Genomic DNA, 16,897 nt, shown 5'->3' with positions numbered 1-16,897 from the left:
CCTACCTCCTGCAACCACAATAACACCCTCATCAGAAGGACGAGCGGGCAAAGACTGGGAACCTTCTAACCCCTCTCAAACGCTACCCAACTGGAAGTGCTGTACAATCTTCTGCATCAAGCATTTGTCGCCGTCTTATTGGCTAATTGCTGGCAGATTTTACGCCTCTGACTCGTGCGGACAAACGTAGGAGGACGATTTGAATCTGGCGTCCTTATTCAGAGCAACAAATGACACCCCTAAAACGCGGAATTGCCAACCCAACTGAGGTACACCGGAGCCCGTAAGACGTTTTGCGTGAATCGTGTTCCTGTTTCCGCTGTCAGCAAGGACGCGACCCCAGGGTCACCGGGGCGGCCGCCAGCCTTGTCCTCCGTACCACTGACCAGTTGGACACGCGCCGGTGCTACTGCGCATGCGCAAGACTCTGTTTATAAACAAAACTACCAGAGCAGCAAAACACGAATTACCTCGGATATTCAACGAGAAAGTGACGCCCACTTTAAAGAAATACGTCGACGTTATAGAACCCAAAGCAGCTTTCACCGCCTGCAGGGGCGAAACGTCGAACCCGGCGATTTAAGACGACATACGCAGTTGCACGGCCTCCGGCAATGTCCACGCGGCTAGGCGAGCAAGGCACACGCCCTCCCGGACGTAAGACAATTCTGTGCGGTGAATAAGTAATGAGGGACAAGCAATTCAGTCTCATCAAACAATTGAAAGGTGTAGAGTTACGATGCTGTACCAATCACACAAGTTATTTGCCACACAGCCAGCCGGGATGAAGTCAAATTCTGGAGATCCTGGCAGTGGAAACGTCACAGGAGGAACGCGGAAGTAAGTACGCATTGAGACCCCGAGATTACTTCATCGTGACAGCCGACAAGGGGGGGGGATCCACAGCATCAGAACTGGAGCCTCGGCATTTGCGAGAAGTATCAACAGAATAAAGCACTCACAGAGAAACATGAAATGCGTACAGTATTGTGGTGAAGAATTCTCGGAAAACACGGAAATTACTCGACATTTGAATTAATCTGGCCCCGGTAGGAATATCGAATTAGAGTGGCGACGAAAGACAAAGTTTCTTGCACGTGGCCAGGAGTCAAACAAAAACCTACGAGCCAACTTCCCCGGTTGAACGGACTGTGCAGTGGGGAGGAGGCCTCCTGAAACAAGACAAGCAAAAATATTTGAATTGCAGGCCCCGTCCGGACGGAGAAGTGAAACGCATCGGAATCACCGGACCATCGGGGCGAAGACGACCGAAATTCATCGCAGCACTTGCAAAGAACGCCTCACTCACTCACTCACTCACACACACAGTCACTCTCGAAGAGGTACCGTCTCGAGCCAGCGGGTGGTCGTCCGCCTGCCCGCCGCCAGGTAGCGTCAGCAGAGCGAGGGCGCCACTGCAGACCGTCAGAGACGCTGCCACCACGGCTACAACCCAACTCCCCATGTCGGAACGCAACTGGGGCCGGCAGCCGGACGACCGCGCTATAAAGCGGGCGACTGTTGCATCAGCCCAAGGACGCGCGGGGCAAGAGGGGGGGAGAGGATGCCCCAGCATCGAACCAGAGTCACGCCGGGCAACACGAGGTGGAGCGCCGTTTTACGACCGTCTTCTGGGCTGTTGCGCCGCGAAGTCTGGCCGACGTTTCGGAGGTGCTCACTGCCTCCATCACGCGTCAACATCTCAGGAGACAGCCACCTTCTGCTCGTCGTCGTGAGAACCTGAAATGTCACCCTCAAACGGCGCTAATTGACGCCTTAAATTGCTACATTATCAAGCGAACGACCTCGATAAGAAACGTGCTACTCAGCCTTAAACGTCACAAAAAGAAAGACAGTCGGAGGGAGGCCAATGAAAAGTGTTCTTTATTGAGGTGAATGCCTGCGGAGCGGTTCACACCGGCGAAGACGGGCACAGTCCTATTTTCTTTTATTTTTTTTTCGAAAATTGCGAAAAAAACCTTCACGTCTGCAGCGGAGGAAATGGAACACAGGAGATGTTTGTAAACACGGTTCGTGTCTAACAACACCGAACGGAAACGAGGCTAAAAAAGATACGATCCACGTCGGAATTCAACGCGCTCTCAGCTGCAAAATTTCGTCATCATCGCGCCAGCTGAGGTATGCAGAGACGCTCAGAACCGAAGTTCACTTGCGTGCAGGTGTGTACCAGGCTCTACGGCCACATGACGCAAATCTCTGCGGGCTTGCACCTGGGAAGGCGATGCGTGGACGGCGTGGAGGCAAAGCTCCGCGTACTGTAACGGAGGCGAGTGCGATTTGTGTTCAACAAAACTTTCGATTTTAGAAGGCAGTGGGCGTGACAAGGCTTCGAACCAGGAACTCAGAGGTGGATAACCTTGTTGGCGGGTTGCAGATTGCTAGGAGGCAAATCAGAGCGAAAAATACGAGTCTCTGTTTCAACAGCGAAATAATAAATCTTCTGGAAGACAAGAAAACCGGAGAGAGAGATAGAGAGAGAGGGAAACAAGAGATAAAAGCAAACACACGCACGAGGAATTGCGATGACGAAAGCAAAATCAGATGTTTGCATCGACACGGTCGTCACAACTGAAAACAAAAGGCAACGCAAGCCACGAACCACTCACTGCCGGGGCGAGGAATACGTGGAGCCTTACCTCCGCTCCGCTCGCAAGCAGAACGAAAACGCTTACGAACTGCATTCGGGTGGAACGCGCCCTGTGCCATCATAAAATGTACACCGAAGAGCCGGCCGACACCACCTGTGCCAGGAGAGGTCGCCGAGGCCAAGACAACTGAGCATCGCCCTCAGTGCGACTGTGAGCAAACCTCCTCCACGTAGAGAACGCCTGAGTAACGCGAAGTGGCAATACGCAGCACGCCAGTCGTCGTCTGCCCCACAGATAAGGCTTGACCCTGCGCGGTCAAACTGGGTCACCACCGACACGCATTACAGCTGTTGTTCAGCGCAGCCCACACAAAAGCCGACGTAGCTCTTCGCCGTTACAATCGATCGGGACGTCCCGGGTTCAGACCTCGGTCCGCGTCAGGATATCTTTTGCTGAGGTTCTGCCTTCCACGCAAATGCTGAGACGAAACCTTAAATTAGTCCACGATCGCTTCCTTTCGCATCCCTTCTAATTCCTCACGCGTGCACGGGCTAATATGAGTGTCGTTAAACAGAACAAGAAGCCCCCCCCCCCCCCCCCCCGCCGCCGTGTACTATTCGACCTCGAATCGGGTCCATGCGAGAGAAACGGTGTCTGTCAACAGACTTCAGGACAAAATAATAAAATCATCACAAACAATAAATCCTTCGATGCCGTGTCAAAGTTCAGATATTTTGAAACGAGATTTACGCACGACAGGAATGAAAAAATGTAAGACGAGATTAATATCGCCGATTGCAGTCGACAGGAAGTCGTCCTTCTGTCGCCTGCTGCCTTAAAAAAAGTTGCCAAATGCTCGACGTCACAACAAAATGTCGTCCCCGCGCAACAGAACCTTTAAGCTCAGAGGCACTGCCACCTCCGGGATCGCCCAAACACAGTCAAAACGGAGCTGGATCCAAGCCTTTTGTTACAATTTTCGACGCGACAAATTTCTGCCATCTTCGCGGTCCCTACTTAAGAAAACTTATTAGTGGCCTTTAGATCCAAAATTAGGCCCGTCTAAAGGCATGGAGGGCTGGAGGTACGGCTCCACACATTCCTAACCCCAGCAATACAAGGAGGCGGTTGGTTAGCCGGAAATGACACAAGAAATGCAAGAACAATTTTGCGGTAATGCGTCTGAACCTTCTCTTATTTCCGTCTGTCTGCCTCAGTCTTCACATTCATCCGACGCCGACGCCCCCTTCCCCCCTCCAACCCCTGTCATTAGACGTAAGAGACGACAATTTAATTTTCATGTCTACAGGAACGGAAGTTATTTAGGTTGGCAGCAGTGTATTGCTTCTCGGGACTGAATAAGGAATTAGCTCCGGGTCATTGGGCAGAGTCACTGCTGTTTACAGCGCTAAATGACGCGTGTTCTAAGCGTCCCTTCTCTATTCACCCACAACAAGACTAGAAACAGAAAATTACCCCACCAACTCCACTTTTCCCCAGGCGACAAGTCGGTTCCTACGTCACAGAGAACAAGAAACAGGCCACAACCACTTCCCCAACGCCTGCGTGACGTCACTCCATCAAAAGGGGTTCTGACTTCGAACTACATCTTGGGGAGTGAAATGTAGGGTTGTGGGGCTCCGGGAGGGCTAAGGCGCCCCAGTTGATACAGCGTTGTGAAAAAAACCAAAGTACATGCCAAAACGTTCGGCTCGGAACCCGTGAACCTTGGTTAAAGAAACCTGGCCAGTCGACAAGGTGTCGTTAAACGCTGTTCTGGTCCGTGGCGAGGAAGCATTTCCAAATAAAATGTGCCCGGGGCAGAGTTCCTCGTCTGGTGAGCCGCTTCGCCACGGGCAGTGTTTCAGCGGCTGATGCAAACTCGAACAGCGTTGAGCGAGGTTGCCATTGTTTCGTCATGCCGGCCAGCTGCTTGTTTAAGGCGGTGCGAGACATTTCGCGAACACGGGATCAACAAATCGACTCACGAGCCATGTTAATAATATCAATCACTATAAAGTTATGTTAATCTTGCTATAAAACAAATAGTTCCTTTAAAAATTAGGACAGATAATCGTAGAAACAAACAAACAAACAAGCTGTTTCGATATCAGTTTCCATTTATCGCTTCATAACCTCAAGGCGTTCCAGTGTCCCACAGCAGGTTCAGTGACCGACGTAACGAAGCGTGCACATACAGAGCCGAGGCAGAAACCGGATGGAAGCGGTCGTGGCATATTTTAAAGTTATTTCAAAGCATTTTATGAGCACGCATAACTAAACTATATCAGAGCAACGTCGTGGACAGGTGGGACGATTACATTCATACGGGCTTTAAGGAGACAGGTTTGGCGTAAAGAACGCCTAACAAACCATAACAAAAACAATTTTACTATAAAGAAAAATGGCTGAAATTTTGTACGGGGAACAGGTCCAACGGTAATCAGAAATTCAGGCACCAGGTGCGTTTAATAATCACGCACAGAATTTCAGAGAACATCTCTTGTTTCTCGCGGTGCATTAATGCGTCGTATGCAAGGTTCGTTCTAGAGCTTACACTAGAAGTGTCTTCCTCTGCAACCGTGGATATGCGAAGACTCTGCCATCAACTACTAAGCCTGATATCACACAGTTGTGCAGGAAGCTGTAGTTCCCGCGACTGCCACATGAGGCAGCACCAATGCGTGCGATCAACAGCCCGTGAAATTAAACCGCCACCTGCGGGCGACTCGCCGAAACGACAGGCTCTGACGTCACTTGTTTTATATATATATATATATATATATATATATATATATATATATATATCCGACCATGGCTTCGAACACAAGCTGTCGGGGACTTGCCTCATTCAAGCATAATACCAATTATAAATTAATCGATATATCAGGGTCTGTTGGATCTGCAGAGTTGAATGAGATGCAAAGACGGTCATGAACTTCCCGTCGGTGGTCGTGTCTACGCGAGCATCGACTGGGAGAAACGCTCAGGACGGACGAGACACCTGCCGTGGGTTGTGGAAACAAAGACAAGCGAGGGCTCGTGATGTAGAAAATTCCGCAAAGAGCGACCGCAGATGAACTATAATTCGTTTCTACTTTGCTCTGTCGCCATGGCAACCCCAGCACTGGGGAGGGAATTGCGGTGGAGGATCCTGACGCCGAGAGAATGGACGCAAAGCCCCGAGATACAAATGAAAGGAAAAGGGGAATTTTGGAGGGCACGGAATACGGCACTTAGCGCACTTTTGTGCCAAATCGCGAGGCGGCAGAATAACAAACGCTTTCAGATATACCATCACGTAGTACACGCTAAGTCCGACAGAGGACAGCACTATTGCCGATTACCTCGCTTGACAGCCGTGTTCTCATAATCTGCAGGACCTATTAATCAAACAAGGAGAGGTTTAATTCACTCGGTGACCGTGGGGCGGCAGCATGTGACGGGCTCATCTGATTCCGGATTGAAGCGATCCGTCATGCCGAGATGAGAGCAACATCGACCCAAGGCACAGAAGAATAATAAATGCACGAATTAAAACCGTGGGACTTCATCGGGGTACACCTCGCGGTGCGCCAGGCAACTGTTCGCTCGAGCGTCTTGATTGGCTGCCATCCCCGAAGACGCAGGGGCACCAATTACAAACGAGAGCTGATCTGGACGCGTGTCCGAGGTCACAGCAACGAATTTCTAAAAACTGCCGACTGATCGAGACGGCGCTACTTTTCGTGGGCCTACGATATTTTCGGGAGCGCGGCGCCAGATGACACGACGACAAAACATTAGCATACAATCTGATGTCCATTTCATCTCGCTGTATCAAATGCAAGAGCTATTTTGTGCCGGCTTATTTAACGACGCTTTTTCAGTAACTTAGATCACACAGCGTCGACTTTGAGAATGCAGTGAATAATGAAGTGATACGGATGTGAAAGGAAACGGTCATGGCCCGGCATTTTCCTGGAGGGACTGAGTAAAACCACTAATAAACCTCGGGCAGGACAGCCGATCTCCGGTTCGAGATTTCAACCCAAAACCTCCCTATTACGAAGTCTCGAAAGTCATTACTTGATACCAAAGGGCGAAGGATGAATCGGAAGAGATCTGGAAGGAAGCTAGCAACAATTTCGAAGCGTCTCTGCACTCAGGGTAAGAGCGGCAACCCGCAGAGCTCCTCGTTGTCCCTTAAGTCAGTTTCGTTCTCACGACGCAAAAAGCTCCGCTGCTCCTGGCGAACTTTCCTCACCCCCCCCAACCCCCGGGCCCCGACATCTTGCGCAAAGAATATTCTGCGAGATTGAACACGTGTTAAGTGTCGCCTGATCGCGCGCGGGGCGAACCTCCCCCGCAGCAAAGTTCAAAGGCGTCTCAGAGCCTTAGCCCACTTTTGACTGCTTGGGCGTGTTAAGGCGCAGAGAGCCCCGTCTCATGCACCCCCGAGGGACGCCAAGCGCCGGACAGCAGAAACAAGATGCCCGGCGCTCCGTCGGGACGGATAAACACGGCAGCCAACTTCGGGACACGCACTGATTCAGCGACGTGCTGAAAGCGAGGCGGGGAAGTGGTCGTGGTCTATTTCCCGCACGCATCTGGACGGGCAGCCGCGCCAGATGCAAAAAAAAAAACGACATTGTCTCTGACGCCAGGTTTTTTTGAAGTTCCCGAGTACCGAGTCCGTGAGTAACACCTGTTTTGCCCGGAATTAAGGCTGGATCCGGTTCTGCCGACCTCTCAGCGGGAAAGTGCTCTGGAGGGATATTAATCATACGAAAACTGTCAGTTGCTATGGCAACCAGTCTTGCGGAGGGTCAGTGCCGCGAACTGGAAAGGGCACTGGGGCCGTCTAATACGGGATTCGACCCCCGCTGCCTTCAGTAGACGCGGCTCACGAGTAAAATCGTAGACCTGTCCGTCTGTCCCTTGGTGACAAACAGACAGTCGCTCAGCTGATCAAGAAGGTTCTACGCCCATCTAGTCCTATCCAGGTGACGGAGTGGCCCTGAAGATGTTTCTCCCTTGTAGTCCGATCTGCATCGAAACGTTGAACGACGAAGCGCGAAGTTCCTATCAAAATGGCCGCACTCTCGCGAAGTGGAGAGAATCCTCTCGTCCTCCTTATTAAAGGCGTCCTTAAATAATCCAGCAGTCAATCAGCCGTACCTTTTTGTAGTGGGGAAGTAAACAAGTCTGCGCGGGGCCCGTGGCACGGCCTCTGAGATCAATACGGCACTACACTCGGTGCGCACCCAACTTGAGAGACCGTCAGGTCTCCACCAAACTCCGGAACGCAACGGGGGGTCGTCCCCACTGCATTCTGCACGTGCAGGCGTTCTTTACGACGCTGGTGGAATGGTCTGCGACATTCAGAGACGAAGTTGATACAGCAGTGTTCAATAAACAACGGTACGACTTACAATGACGGAAGGATGATGGCGTCCTCGAGGCTTGACAGCGATAAATACTGCGTGAAATTAAGTCGCGTATTCGGACACGTTAACTGACGAAGTGCACGTGTTCGTGGCTCGACGTCGAGGGGCTCGCGCGCGGGTTGCTTCTCCCGCGCAAACGACCGCGTCCCAGAAGCCGCGGAGGAAATGTACCGTCGTTAGGCGACATCAGAACTTTAAAGATTTTAATTACTTTAAAAAGTAATTAAAACTTGTCATTAGTGCCGACTTGTGCAACAGTGACATACGGAGCTCCGCTACCCCCCCCCCCCCCCCACAACGCCCATGTCACAGTGAGCCGACGGTTGCAGCGGCTGCGCCTGGACACCCCGCGAGACGCTTTGCACAAACGCCGCGGGCAACTTTTATCAAGAACCAGCGGGAAAGACCCGTTCAAATTCAACGGGGAATGGTTGGGTTCGCGCTTCATCCACGTCACAGAGACAGTCTCCGGGAAGCGAACCTCGGGCCTACAAGTCGTGTGCTGTCAGACAGACCGAGGATCGATTCCTCGCTGCCAGATCGATGGTACGGAGCCCGGAGCTCGTCAGCGGTCGGTCCACTCATCCGTGGCCTTCGGCCGTGCTTTGCTTCACTCCGTCTCCATGGAAACGCAACGTGACCAAGATGGCGGGTAATAAATGTAATCATCCGCGTTTGCATAACGCGCAGTTTCATGTTCACGTCACACGGTTACTGGAAAATGCTCTAAACATCGGAGGGCAATTCCTCTTAGCGACGCGACGCGACGCCACACTGAACACAAGAGACAATGAGATCACGGCAGCCTCCGAGCTGTGCAGCTAAAACGAGGCTCTGACAACAGAGTCCTTACGCTGGAAACAGACTTACATGAGGACGGAATCAAGCGGTTCAAGGATAATATTAAAATGTTATGTTGTTACGAAGTGTACAGAATTTCAGAAGCAGTTCTTGGAAAAGACGTTTCAGAGGCATGGCACAGAAAGTCGTCTAAAGACCAATCAACACGTGTAATCGTTCTGGGAGCGGGGTGGCGGTGCCTCACTGCGCATGCGCGAACGTCAAAGCTATCGAATTTCTTCTCACGCCCTTCATCAAGGAAGAGGAGATTTGTGTCAATGAAGAAAAGTGACGGTTTCCTTGGCCGCCATTTCGAAACGTCCCCCCCCCCCATGGACCCCACGCACCAAACGATCTGCACGAATCCCAAAGCAATTTCATTCGGCGAACGGTTCCGTCCGTCCATTCCCAAACGAATTCGTAAGCCGACGTCAAAAACAGCAGAACTGAGCGACCCGAGGCGACGGGCGTCGGGACAGAATTATGAATATTTCACAGCGTGACAAATAATGGAAGGGTGAGCGGAGAGATCCCCGAGAAAACCGCACGGGCCGAGACCTCGCTGGAACGTAAGCTGAAGAGGATTTTGAGGCTACAGCCCTTGGGCCACTGCTGCACGCTCGCTCCGTATTCCCTCTCAATTTGCTTTCCTTTCCGGAAGAAGATTTCTCTCTTAGGCAAATTAAGTCGGCCATTGTTATTTTAGCAGTCACCAGATGTCTCCACTTGCCTGCGTCATCTTCGAGTGTTTGCACTTGCGGGAGCAAAGATGGTCGGTAATACAGCGCCCTGCCGGATTCATGCTGAATGAGACTGTCGTCACATTACGTTGCGCAGTGACGGGAAGGGGAGGGGAGTCACTTTCGACGTTTCGGGAAAGGGGCTGAGAAAGGAATTCGCGCGGGGAAATAATTCCTTGTCTGAAGCGCACCACGAACCGAGGACATTCGAGTCGAACACCCTCCCAGTGTCAACAGAAAGTCTCCTCACCGACATTCTGCAAGCATTTCTTGTTATCTGCGCTGAAGAGGAAATGAATTCATTCAGCGACTGACCTTGAAAGCGATTGTTTCGACAGGTGCAGAGCGACACCTCCGGGCGGTAAGTCTCGGCGCCTCACCGCCTTATTCCTCCGAAACCCGCTCGACGGGCAAACGCTACCAGAAAGCCCAGTCCGCGTTGCCATGGCTACGAGCGACCGATGACGTCAGCATTTAATGGCGGAAACGGAAGTTCCAGCAGAAGATCCGTGCCCGTCTCTCGAGCAAGAAGGCAGACGCGGCCTCGGCCTTCTTTTGTCTCTTTTACACACACGCGTTACCCCGGACAATAAATTGCGGTCCATTTACGTCTGTCACAGTCACAAAGAAACGTTATTCTTCTGTTTGCTTCGTACGACTCCACTGCCAGAGAGCCAAGTTGTCTGTCTTTCCCCACCCTAACACAATTGGATGGACGGGGGGTGCAGCACGCAGGGGAGGAAAGAGAATGCACAGTCCCTCCCACACGTTCATTTCGTGGGAAGACCGCGTACACTCTTGAAATCTTTCTAAGATCTGAGGCTCTGAAGATGGCCGAAACACTGGCTCCTACCGACGAGTTTACACGGCTCCAAAACGCAGAACAAGAATAGTTTATTTCAGAACGCTGTGTGTAGCTCAGACCATGAACCATCGTCGGCTGGCAGAATGATTAGTGAACAGAGAAATGTAAAGGATGTGGAAGGAAACGATTAATTAGGGGAATCTGATTGTAAGATCTGAACCTGGGACCTCCCGAATACGAAGTACATTAGGTTCTTCCAAAACTACATACACACGTACATGATAACGATGTATGCAAATAGTTAATTTCTCTGACGTATTAACTATTTAAACAATAACATAAACATCGTACTGTAGAAGGCAGAGCAGAAGCAAGGTCCCAGTAGCGTATAACGGGGCACTTCGACTCCGTACTCTTACCAACCCGCACAACACGCCTGCCAACCTAGGGATGCTGCAATCACTCGAAGGCTGAATTATTAACTGACGCCATCAGATGGAAGGCAAATGGACTTTTTCACGTCTTTCGACTACAATTAATTAGTTTCCATCCAGAGTTCGCTGGCGCCGAGACTTTAAGCTTCTAATCCCGTAATTTATACGTAAAGTTTGATTACAAATGTAATTGTTATTTCTTACAGGCTGCAGTTTCGCAGCGCGACGCCAGATGACAGCACTTACCTGAAAACTAAACGAGACGACTACGGATTATTACTTTGAACAATTTCAAACAAAAAAATTCCTTTCTTTTCAACTATTAACGTGACTAGACGCTTTAACAGACGAGTCGACTGTCGCGTAATCATCTAGCAGCTGACAATTTGCGACCCACGAACCGCCCAGGCTAACTTAGTTGCCTGTAAACTTGCATTTTATGTGTTGAATTAAGGAAAAATACAAGATGGCCGGACCTGTTTATGAAATTCATTCCTTACCGTATTGAATCCTACGTCAGTATCCTTAATGCTCACTTACGGATGCAGACACAAAGCTACCATCACACTACATATTTATTTAGTAAAATATTTTCTATGCCTTAATAATTTTTCAGATACAACTTATAGGTCGTTAATAATATATGCACATATTCTATGTCACGGACCAATTTTATAGAGCTACAATGAACCATTTTGTGGGACGAACTTGGGCCTGACCCACGTTACCAGGACTTCTAACCTCATAAAATTACATCATGCACGACCACAGTTTACAAAGCCGAGGAGTCATACCTAACCACATGTTTCACAAGCTCTTGACGAATGCCGGAATTTGTCTGACGTTATTTGAAAAATGCCTAGCCCTTACCTGACTCTGTTTTCAGTCACACACACACACACTTGCTTTGCAACACCAGACACTTCACTTCCCACGTAATTAGCTCACTTTCAGACGGGACAACGCTGCCTTGTAAACTGATCGCCATGTCTCTACGTCACGCTACGTACCTGACATCTGACGACAGACCCACGCAAGCTAAAGCTGTCCCGCGCGAGTTTGTTACTCAGAACAGACACAATGCAAATTTGGCGGACATAACGAGTACAAGGAACAATGAAGCTAAATGGCGTACCGAAATTAATAAGCAATTAGTTGTGATCGTGCATATTGAATCAGGTAATGACAGTCACGGAAACCAAGGTCCTTTATCGCGGGTTCGTCAAGTAGGTAATTTTCTCCAGCCTCCTGTCACTTCATCCCACATCAGCACAAAAATTTCCCTCATCATCCTGATCTCAAACAACCCCAATATGTGTCCCTCCGTTAAAGTTAGGGACCACGTTGCAAACCCATGCGAAATCAATGATAAAATATCAGCGTGGGAGAGTAGCAACAAATGACGCATCTCTGACATTGATAATGTACTCTGTGGTTAGGTGTATCGCCGTCAGGTTGGTAATCGACTTCAGAACAAGATGGCGTGTTGTAATGGCGCGGATTTCGAGCTGTCTGTGCAAAAGTGTTTTAGAATGCTGTGTAGCAGTCAGGTTGACGAGATTCCGAACTGAGTGGCAGAAACCATTCCCCGGATTTCGTCTGCTCTCAATTTCTTCTATAACGTAATTCTGATTTGTTGATGCCGTCCCAAAACTTCGCCGTATTTAATGTAAGGATTAACCACAATTATACTGCATTTTCCTTTCTCCCTCCCCGGTCTGGGTTCATACGTAGAACTACCTTTCAATTCTCTGAACAACTTCCTACATTTTGAAGCTAATTAACGATTTTGCAGACCTTTCAAATGTGTTTTAATTAAAAGTTTTCAGCCAATTTTACACGAAGGCCGTTCGTCTGAAATAACAGTAAGAACTTGCTCTAATTAGGAGGCCCTCCACCTGGTACATCATTTGTTTCTGCTGCTAAGGCAACCGACCACATGTCTCGGTCGCTCACTGGACTACAATAAAGCTGTCGGGGTCGGGCCGCCCGCTCACGTGTCACGGCCTCCGTAGTCCAATCGTCTTCGAAAACGTCGTGGTTCTCGAACTAGTACCTTGATTTCTGATCCCGTGAATGTGACTCCTTTTACGCCGGCAACTTCAAAAACTTCCATCTGTTCTTGTCAACACCTACGTTCCCAGACGCTCACCAATGCCGATAACATTAATATTAAGACAAAGCTTCGCACAGGCCTCAGCGTCAACACTCGATGTCCATCGAAATCGTGACGAAAGCGTCACACACTGATCATTCACGTAACAACTGGAGGGGTGGGTGGGGGGGGGGCTGCATTAGCCGGGCCACAGCATTCGAGAGCGGCACAAGCGACGGATAACCCACGGCGCCGGCGAAGTTGGATGCGCAATTATGCGACCTCAAGGACTAAAGGGAGCCTGAGCCAGTTCTATCCAATCAATGCGATCAATGCGCGAGAAGAGCTACAAAGATGCCATAAAGTTTGAGGATAATATTAAAATGAATCGGGCTCTCAGCTGAATGCGCCAGGAAGACAAAATTAAAAAAAACTTCCAGCACCTAAATAATTTCTGGTCTGGTCTTTGTCCATGGGTGGCGTCTGGTTATTTTCCGACAAGTTTATTCAAGCGCATGCATTTATCGTTCCCTCGCCATCCTCCTCTCCAGGCCGCGGCTTGTTCCCGTCTGTCCCACGTGCCTGGAACAGGCATCAGGAACACGCCCGACCTTTGCGTCATTATTGCTCCCAACCAAACTTGCGTTTCCATGGAAACACGTTAAGTATTTAAACATAGTGTGCAATTAACTGAGCCGCGTCCCACAAGCGGTCAACTGTACTGCAGGGGTCTTGCAATCTTCACAGCGAGAGACTCCAGGACGACACAAACACCCGGAAAATGGTTGTCGTCGTCAGAGGCCACGACGCACTTGGGTTACTGTCTCTTCAGTTTCTCATCTCGCCGCTGCACGGCATTTCTGTGGACCCTGCTCATCCTTCGCCGTAGTCGAACGCTCCTGCTCTATTCAGAGGCAAGCCCCACACAAATCGATTGCAAAGCTCGAATTATCTCGTCCGCTATTCGCTACAGAAACTTCAGCTGTTGGCGTGGCAACGAGCTGCTGTACCGACCGTCCCCCTGTTTTATTACACTTGACTCGACGATCGATTAATCTCGAAGCGTACGACCTATTGTTTAACTTAATTAACAACAGCTTCGATGATCGCGCCCGGAGCGCGCAACCGCTGCTCGAAATTCGAAGAACGTACCAAGTCCACAGTTCTGAGACGAAGTGATAACAGAGCGTCGTGAATGTTGAAGTTAAGGATTTGGAAGGAGACGGTAGTCACCTACTCCACGCAGAACGTGACCGCGTCCTATCAAAAATTTAAGCATCGTCACACACCTGTCGCCCGTCTGTCCGTTCCCGAGTCTCCCTCGGGCTTCAGACAATCGAGAAAGGAAGTATCACACGATAAAACCAAAATATCTCAACAGGAAACACAACTTGATCTTGTCAGCGCCAATTACATCATACCCCGACTGTAACATCTGAAATAAATAATGCGAGCTGAGAGTTACCATGGCGACAGGAAAATCTCGTGTGTTGGTGTGTAACCCCGTGACGGATGAAGGGACGGGCGGGCGGTCTACAACAACCACAGGAAACTTGTCGATATTTCTGCGACAAACAGCTTTCTGATATGATAAACAATCACCGAAAACCCAGTGAACAGAGCCGCAAAACTCTGGGAAGAGCGAAACAGACGAACTTCGTTCACCCCCTGGTTACAGCTCCGCCAAAATCACATTTCCGGGGCGTGTCCCGAGATCGAATCTCAAGAGAAATCCCAGGAAATTCGGGAACTGTGTCGACAGCCTCGAGTCACAATTCCCTCGGAACAGAAAGTCGATTATAGCCGGCTGGTCGGGCCTCAACGCACGCGGTGGTGGTGGTGGTGCTGTCGGCGGGCGGGCGATGACTCGTCCTCTCGCGAGATCCAAGCTTCGTCGTTTGGTGACAAGAAAGATTAAAAGTTCTTAAAGAATCTGCGCCGAGAGGAAGCGACAAAGCGCTTGGCATCTGACAAGGAAATCAAAATTAACTCGTCACAGAGGACACGGGCCGATAAGATTCAACGGCGTGGCTTGTGTGACGGTAAAATAACCCTTACTGTACAGCAAGCGTGTTGGCGGATACAGCTTCTCTGTTATTGATCGTGAGTCCACAGCCTCCAGGAGTCTGATGATACACGCGGACAGTTGCCGTGGACAGTCCACACAAACAAACACGGGGGTGAGAGCGAAGTTTCGCCTCTTTTGTCCTTCTGAACGCGACCGAAAGATAGCGCTGTTGTCTCTTCTCAGTACAACAACGCGTATCCTGCGCGCAGTAGCGAATTCCCAGGGCGACCCCTCTCAGAACACGAAATGGCGAGTGTGTCCTTCAGCAATGAAGTTCTAAATCGGTATTGAAAATGCGTACGAACGGAATAAATCGATGTCGTAACTAATTTTCGGGAAATGGAGTCGACTCTTGTGGCCGGCCGTGTGTTCGAACCCCCGTTGCACTGCAGAACACGTCGGAGCCGGTGTTTCCCCGCAGGACCTCCGGAGAGGATTCGAGTCAGTCGACGGAAGCGGCTTACGTAGGCAGATAAGCCATACGATAGCCCCTGTGGCATTATATTTCCCTGAATGGCGTGCATTAACGCCGCTAATTGAAAAATTAAATCCACCCAAGGGCAAAAACAACAACAACAACAAAACAATGAACCCAGCGCCCTACAGCCACGAGACTGGATTATTTATGACGCGCGGAGTGCGTTTCATGTGTTAACATTATTGATGTGACGGGGATTAACTCGCTGCATATCGATACGCTGGTCTGTTCGTTCAGCCTTCGCCCCCCCCTGGAGCGAGAGAGCTCGCTCGCCTCTCGAGGAGTTCACACACATTCGAATGTCTATCTGTGGGTAGTCACCCGTTGCCATGGAAACCAACATCATCGCGAGAGCCCGCCGCTGGACCGTATCAATCCGCTTTAATATTACCTCTCAGTCGGGCAGGCGGTCTCCGAGACGCAACTCACAAGATACTCAACATTCTTCGTGCATGGAGCCGAGTCCTTCCTGAGAAGCCAGCAGTTGCTCAGCCACTCAAGAATTTGCCAACACTTTTTATAGAACACAAAAGTTCATTACCGCCACTGGTCCGTATATTAAGCCAGATTAATCCAGTCCATACCACCCCATAATATTCATCTAACATCTATTTTAATATTATCCTCCTATCTACGTCTAGGTCTTCCCAGTGGTCTATTTCCTTCTGGTTTTGCCCACCGAAACTCTGTATACATTCTTCTTCTCTCCTCACGCGAGCTACACGTCCTGCCCAGCCCATCCTTGTTATAAATGTGGCATGATATATATTATTATTTATTCAGTGTTCTGTCTGACGACAGGTCCATATGAACAGGATCCTTCCATCCTTTTCTCGGACTGGGACCTGTTCATATACGTTCTTGGCAGATGATCTAGAAGTGGTTTGCCATTGCCTTCTTCTGTGTGTGAATGGAGTAATTGTTGGAATGCCACGGAGGAAAACTCCGTGTTGCCTAGACCACGGCCTTGCCCCAACACAAGTTATAAATTCGGGCACCGCCGGGAATCGAACCCGAGACCCCAGGATTACAAGGCCAGCGTTCTAACCGCTATATATATATAGGCAGAAGGAAGCTAGCGGCTCCTCCCCTCTTTCTGAGGCACAAGTCTTTGTCCGTAGCGTAAAACATACGAACTCGAGGGCAACTACACTCATCTGGATTCTAACCCGCAATCACAGCGCGATAATTCGGGTAGAAACATTTTCAATCGCAATGATAAAATATTTTACCTTTCTATTTGCATGACAAAAAATGCTTGTTGTATTGATTGGGGCAGGGGTCAGGTTCAACGCTGTGGGAGCCCCGTGGTGAAGCTGCAACTGCTTCGACCCCGCTGGTATGCGGGTCTGCATACGCGATGTTTGGAAGGGGCACAGTGGCGAAATTCACCTTTGGT

General features: G+C 49.9%; 1 protein-coding gene across 10 annotated transcripts in view; it reads right to left on the bottom strand.

Annotated features, from left to right (window-relative positions):
• The window catches only part of LpR1 (Lipophorin receptor 1), a 54,444-nt gene that overhangs the window by 21,064 nt on the left and 16,483 nt on the right, over positions 1-16,897 (bottom strand). For 2 of the 10 annotated variants that reach the window (XM_022075065.2, XM_087343160.1), the window contains exon 1: positions 1,348-1,489. The exons of the other annotated variants lie outside the window; for them this stretch is intronic. In XM_022075065.2, coding sequence (XP_021930757.2) covers positions 1,348-1,465 — 118 coding nt within the window. In that variant the 5' untranslated portion in view covers positions 1,466-1,489. Of the gene's footprint in view, positions 1-1,347; positions 1,490-16,897 lie in introns of those variants that run through there. 10 annotated transcript variants of the gene reach the window in all.

Source organism: Zootermopsis nevadensis, unplaced genomic scaffold, assembly GCF_977971745.1.
Source record: "Zootermopsis nevadensis isolate Lab colony 2312 unplaced genomic scaffold, Znev_1.0 Znev_ptg000004l, whole genome shotgun sequence".
In the NCBI taxonomy this organism is placed as follows: Eukaryota; Metazoa; Arthropoda; class Insecta; order Blattodea; family Termopsidae; genus Zootermopsis; species Zootermopsis nevadensis.
The sequence above is the reverse complement of the archived record's forward strand: the minus strand, read 5'-3'. Positions and strand labels throughout refer to the sequence as shown.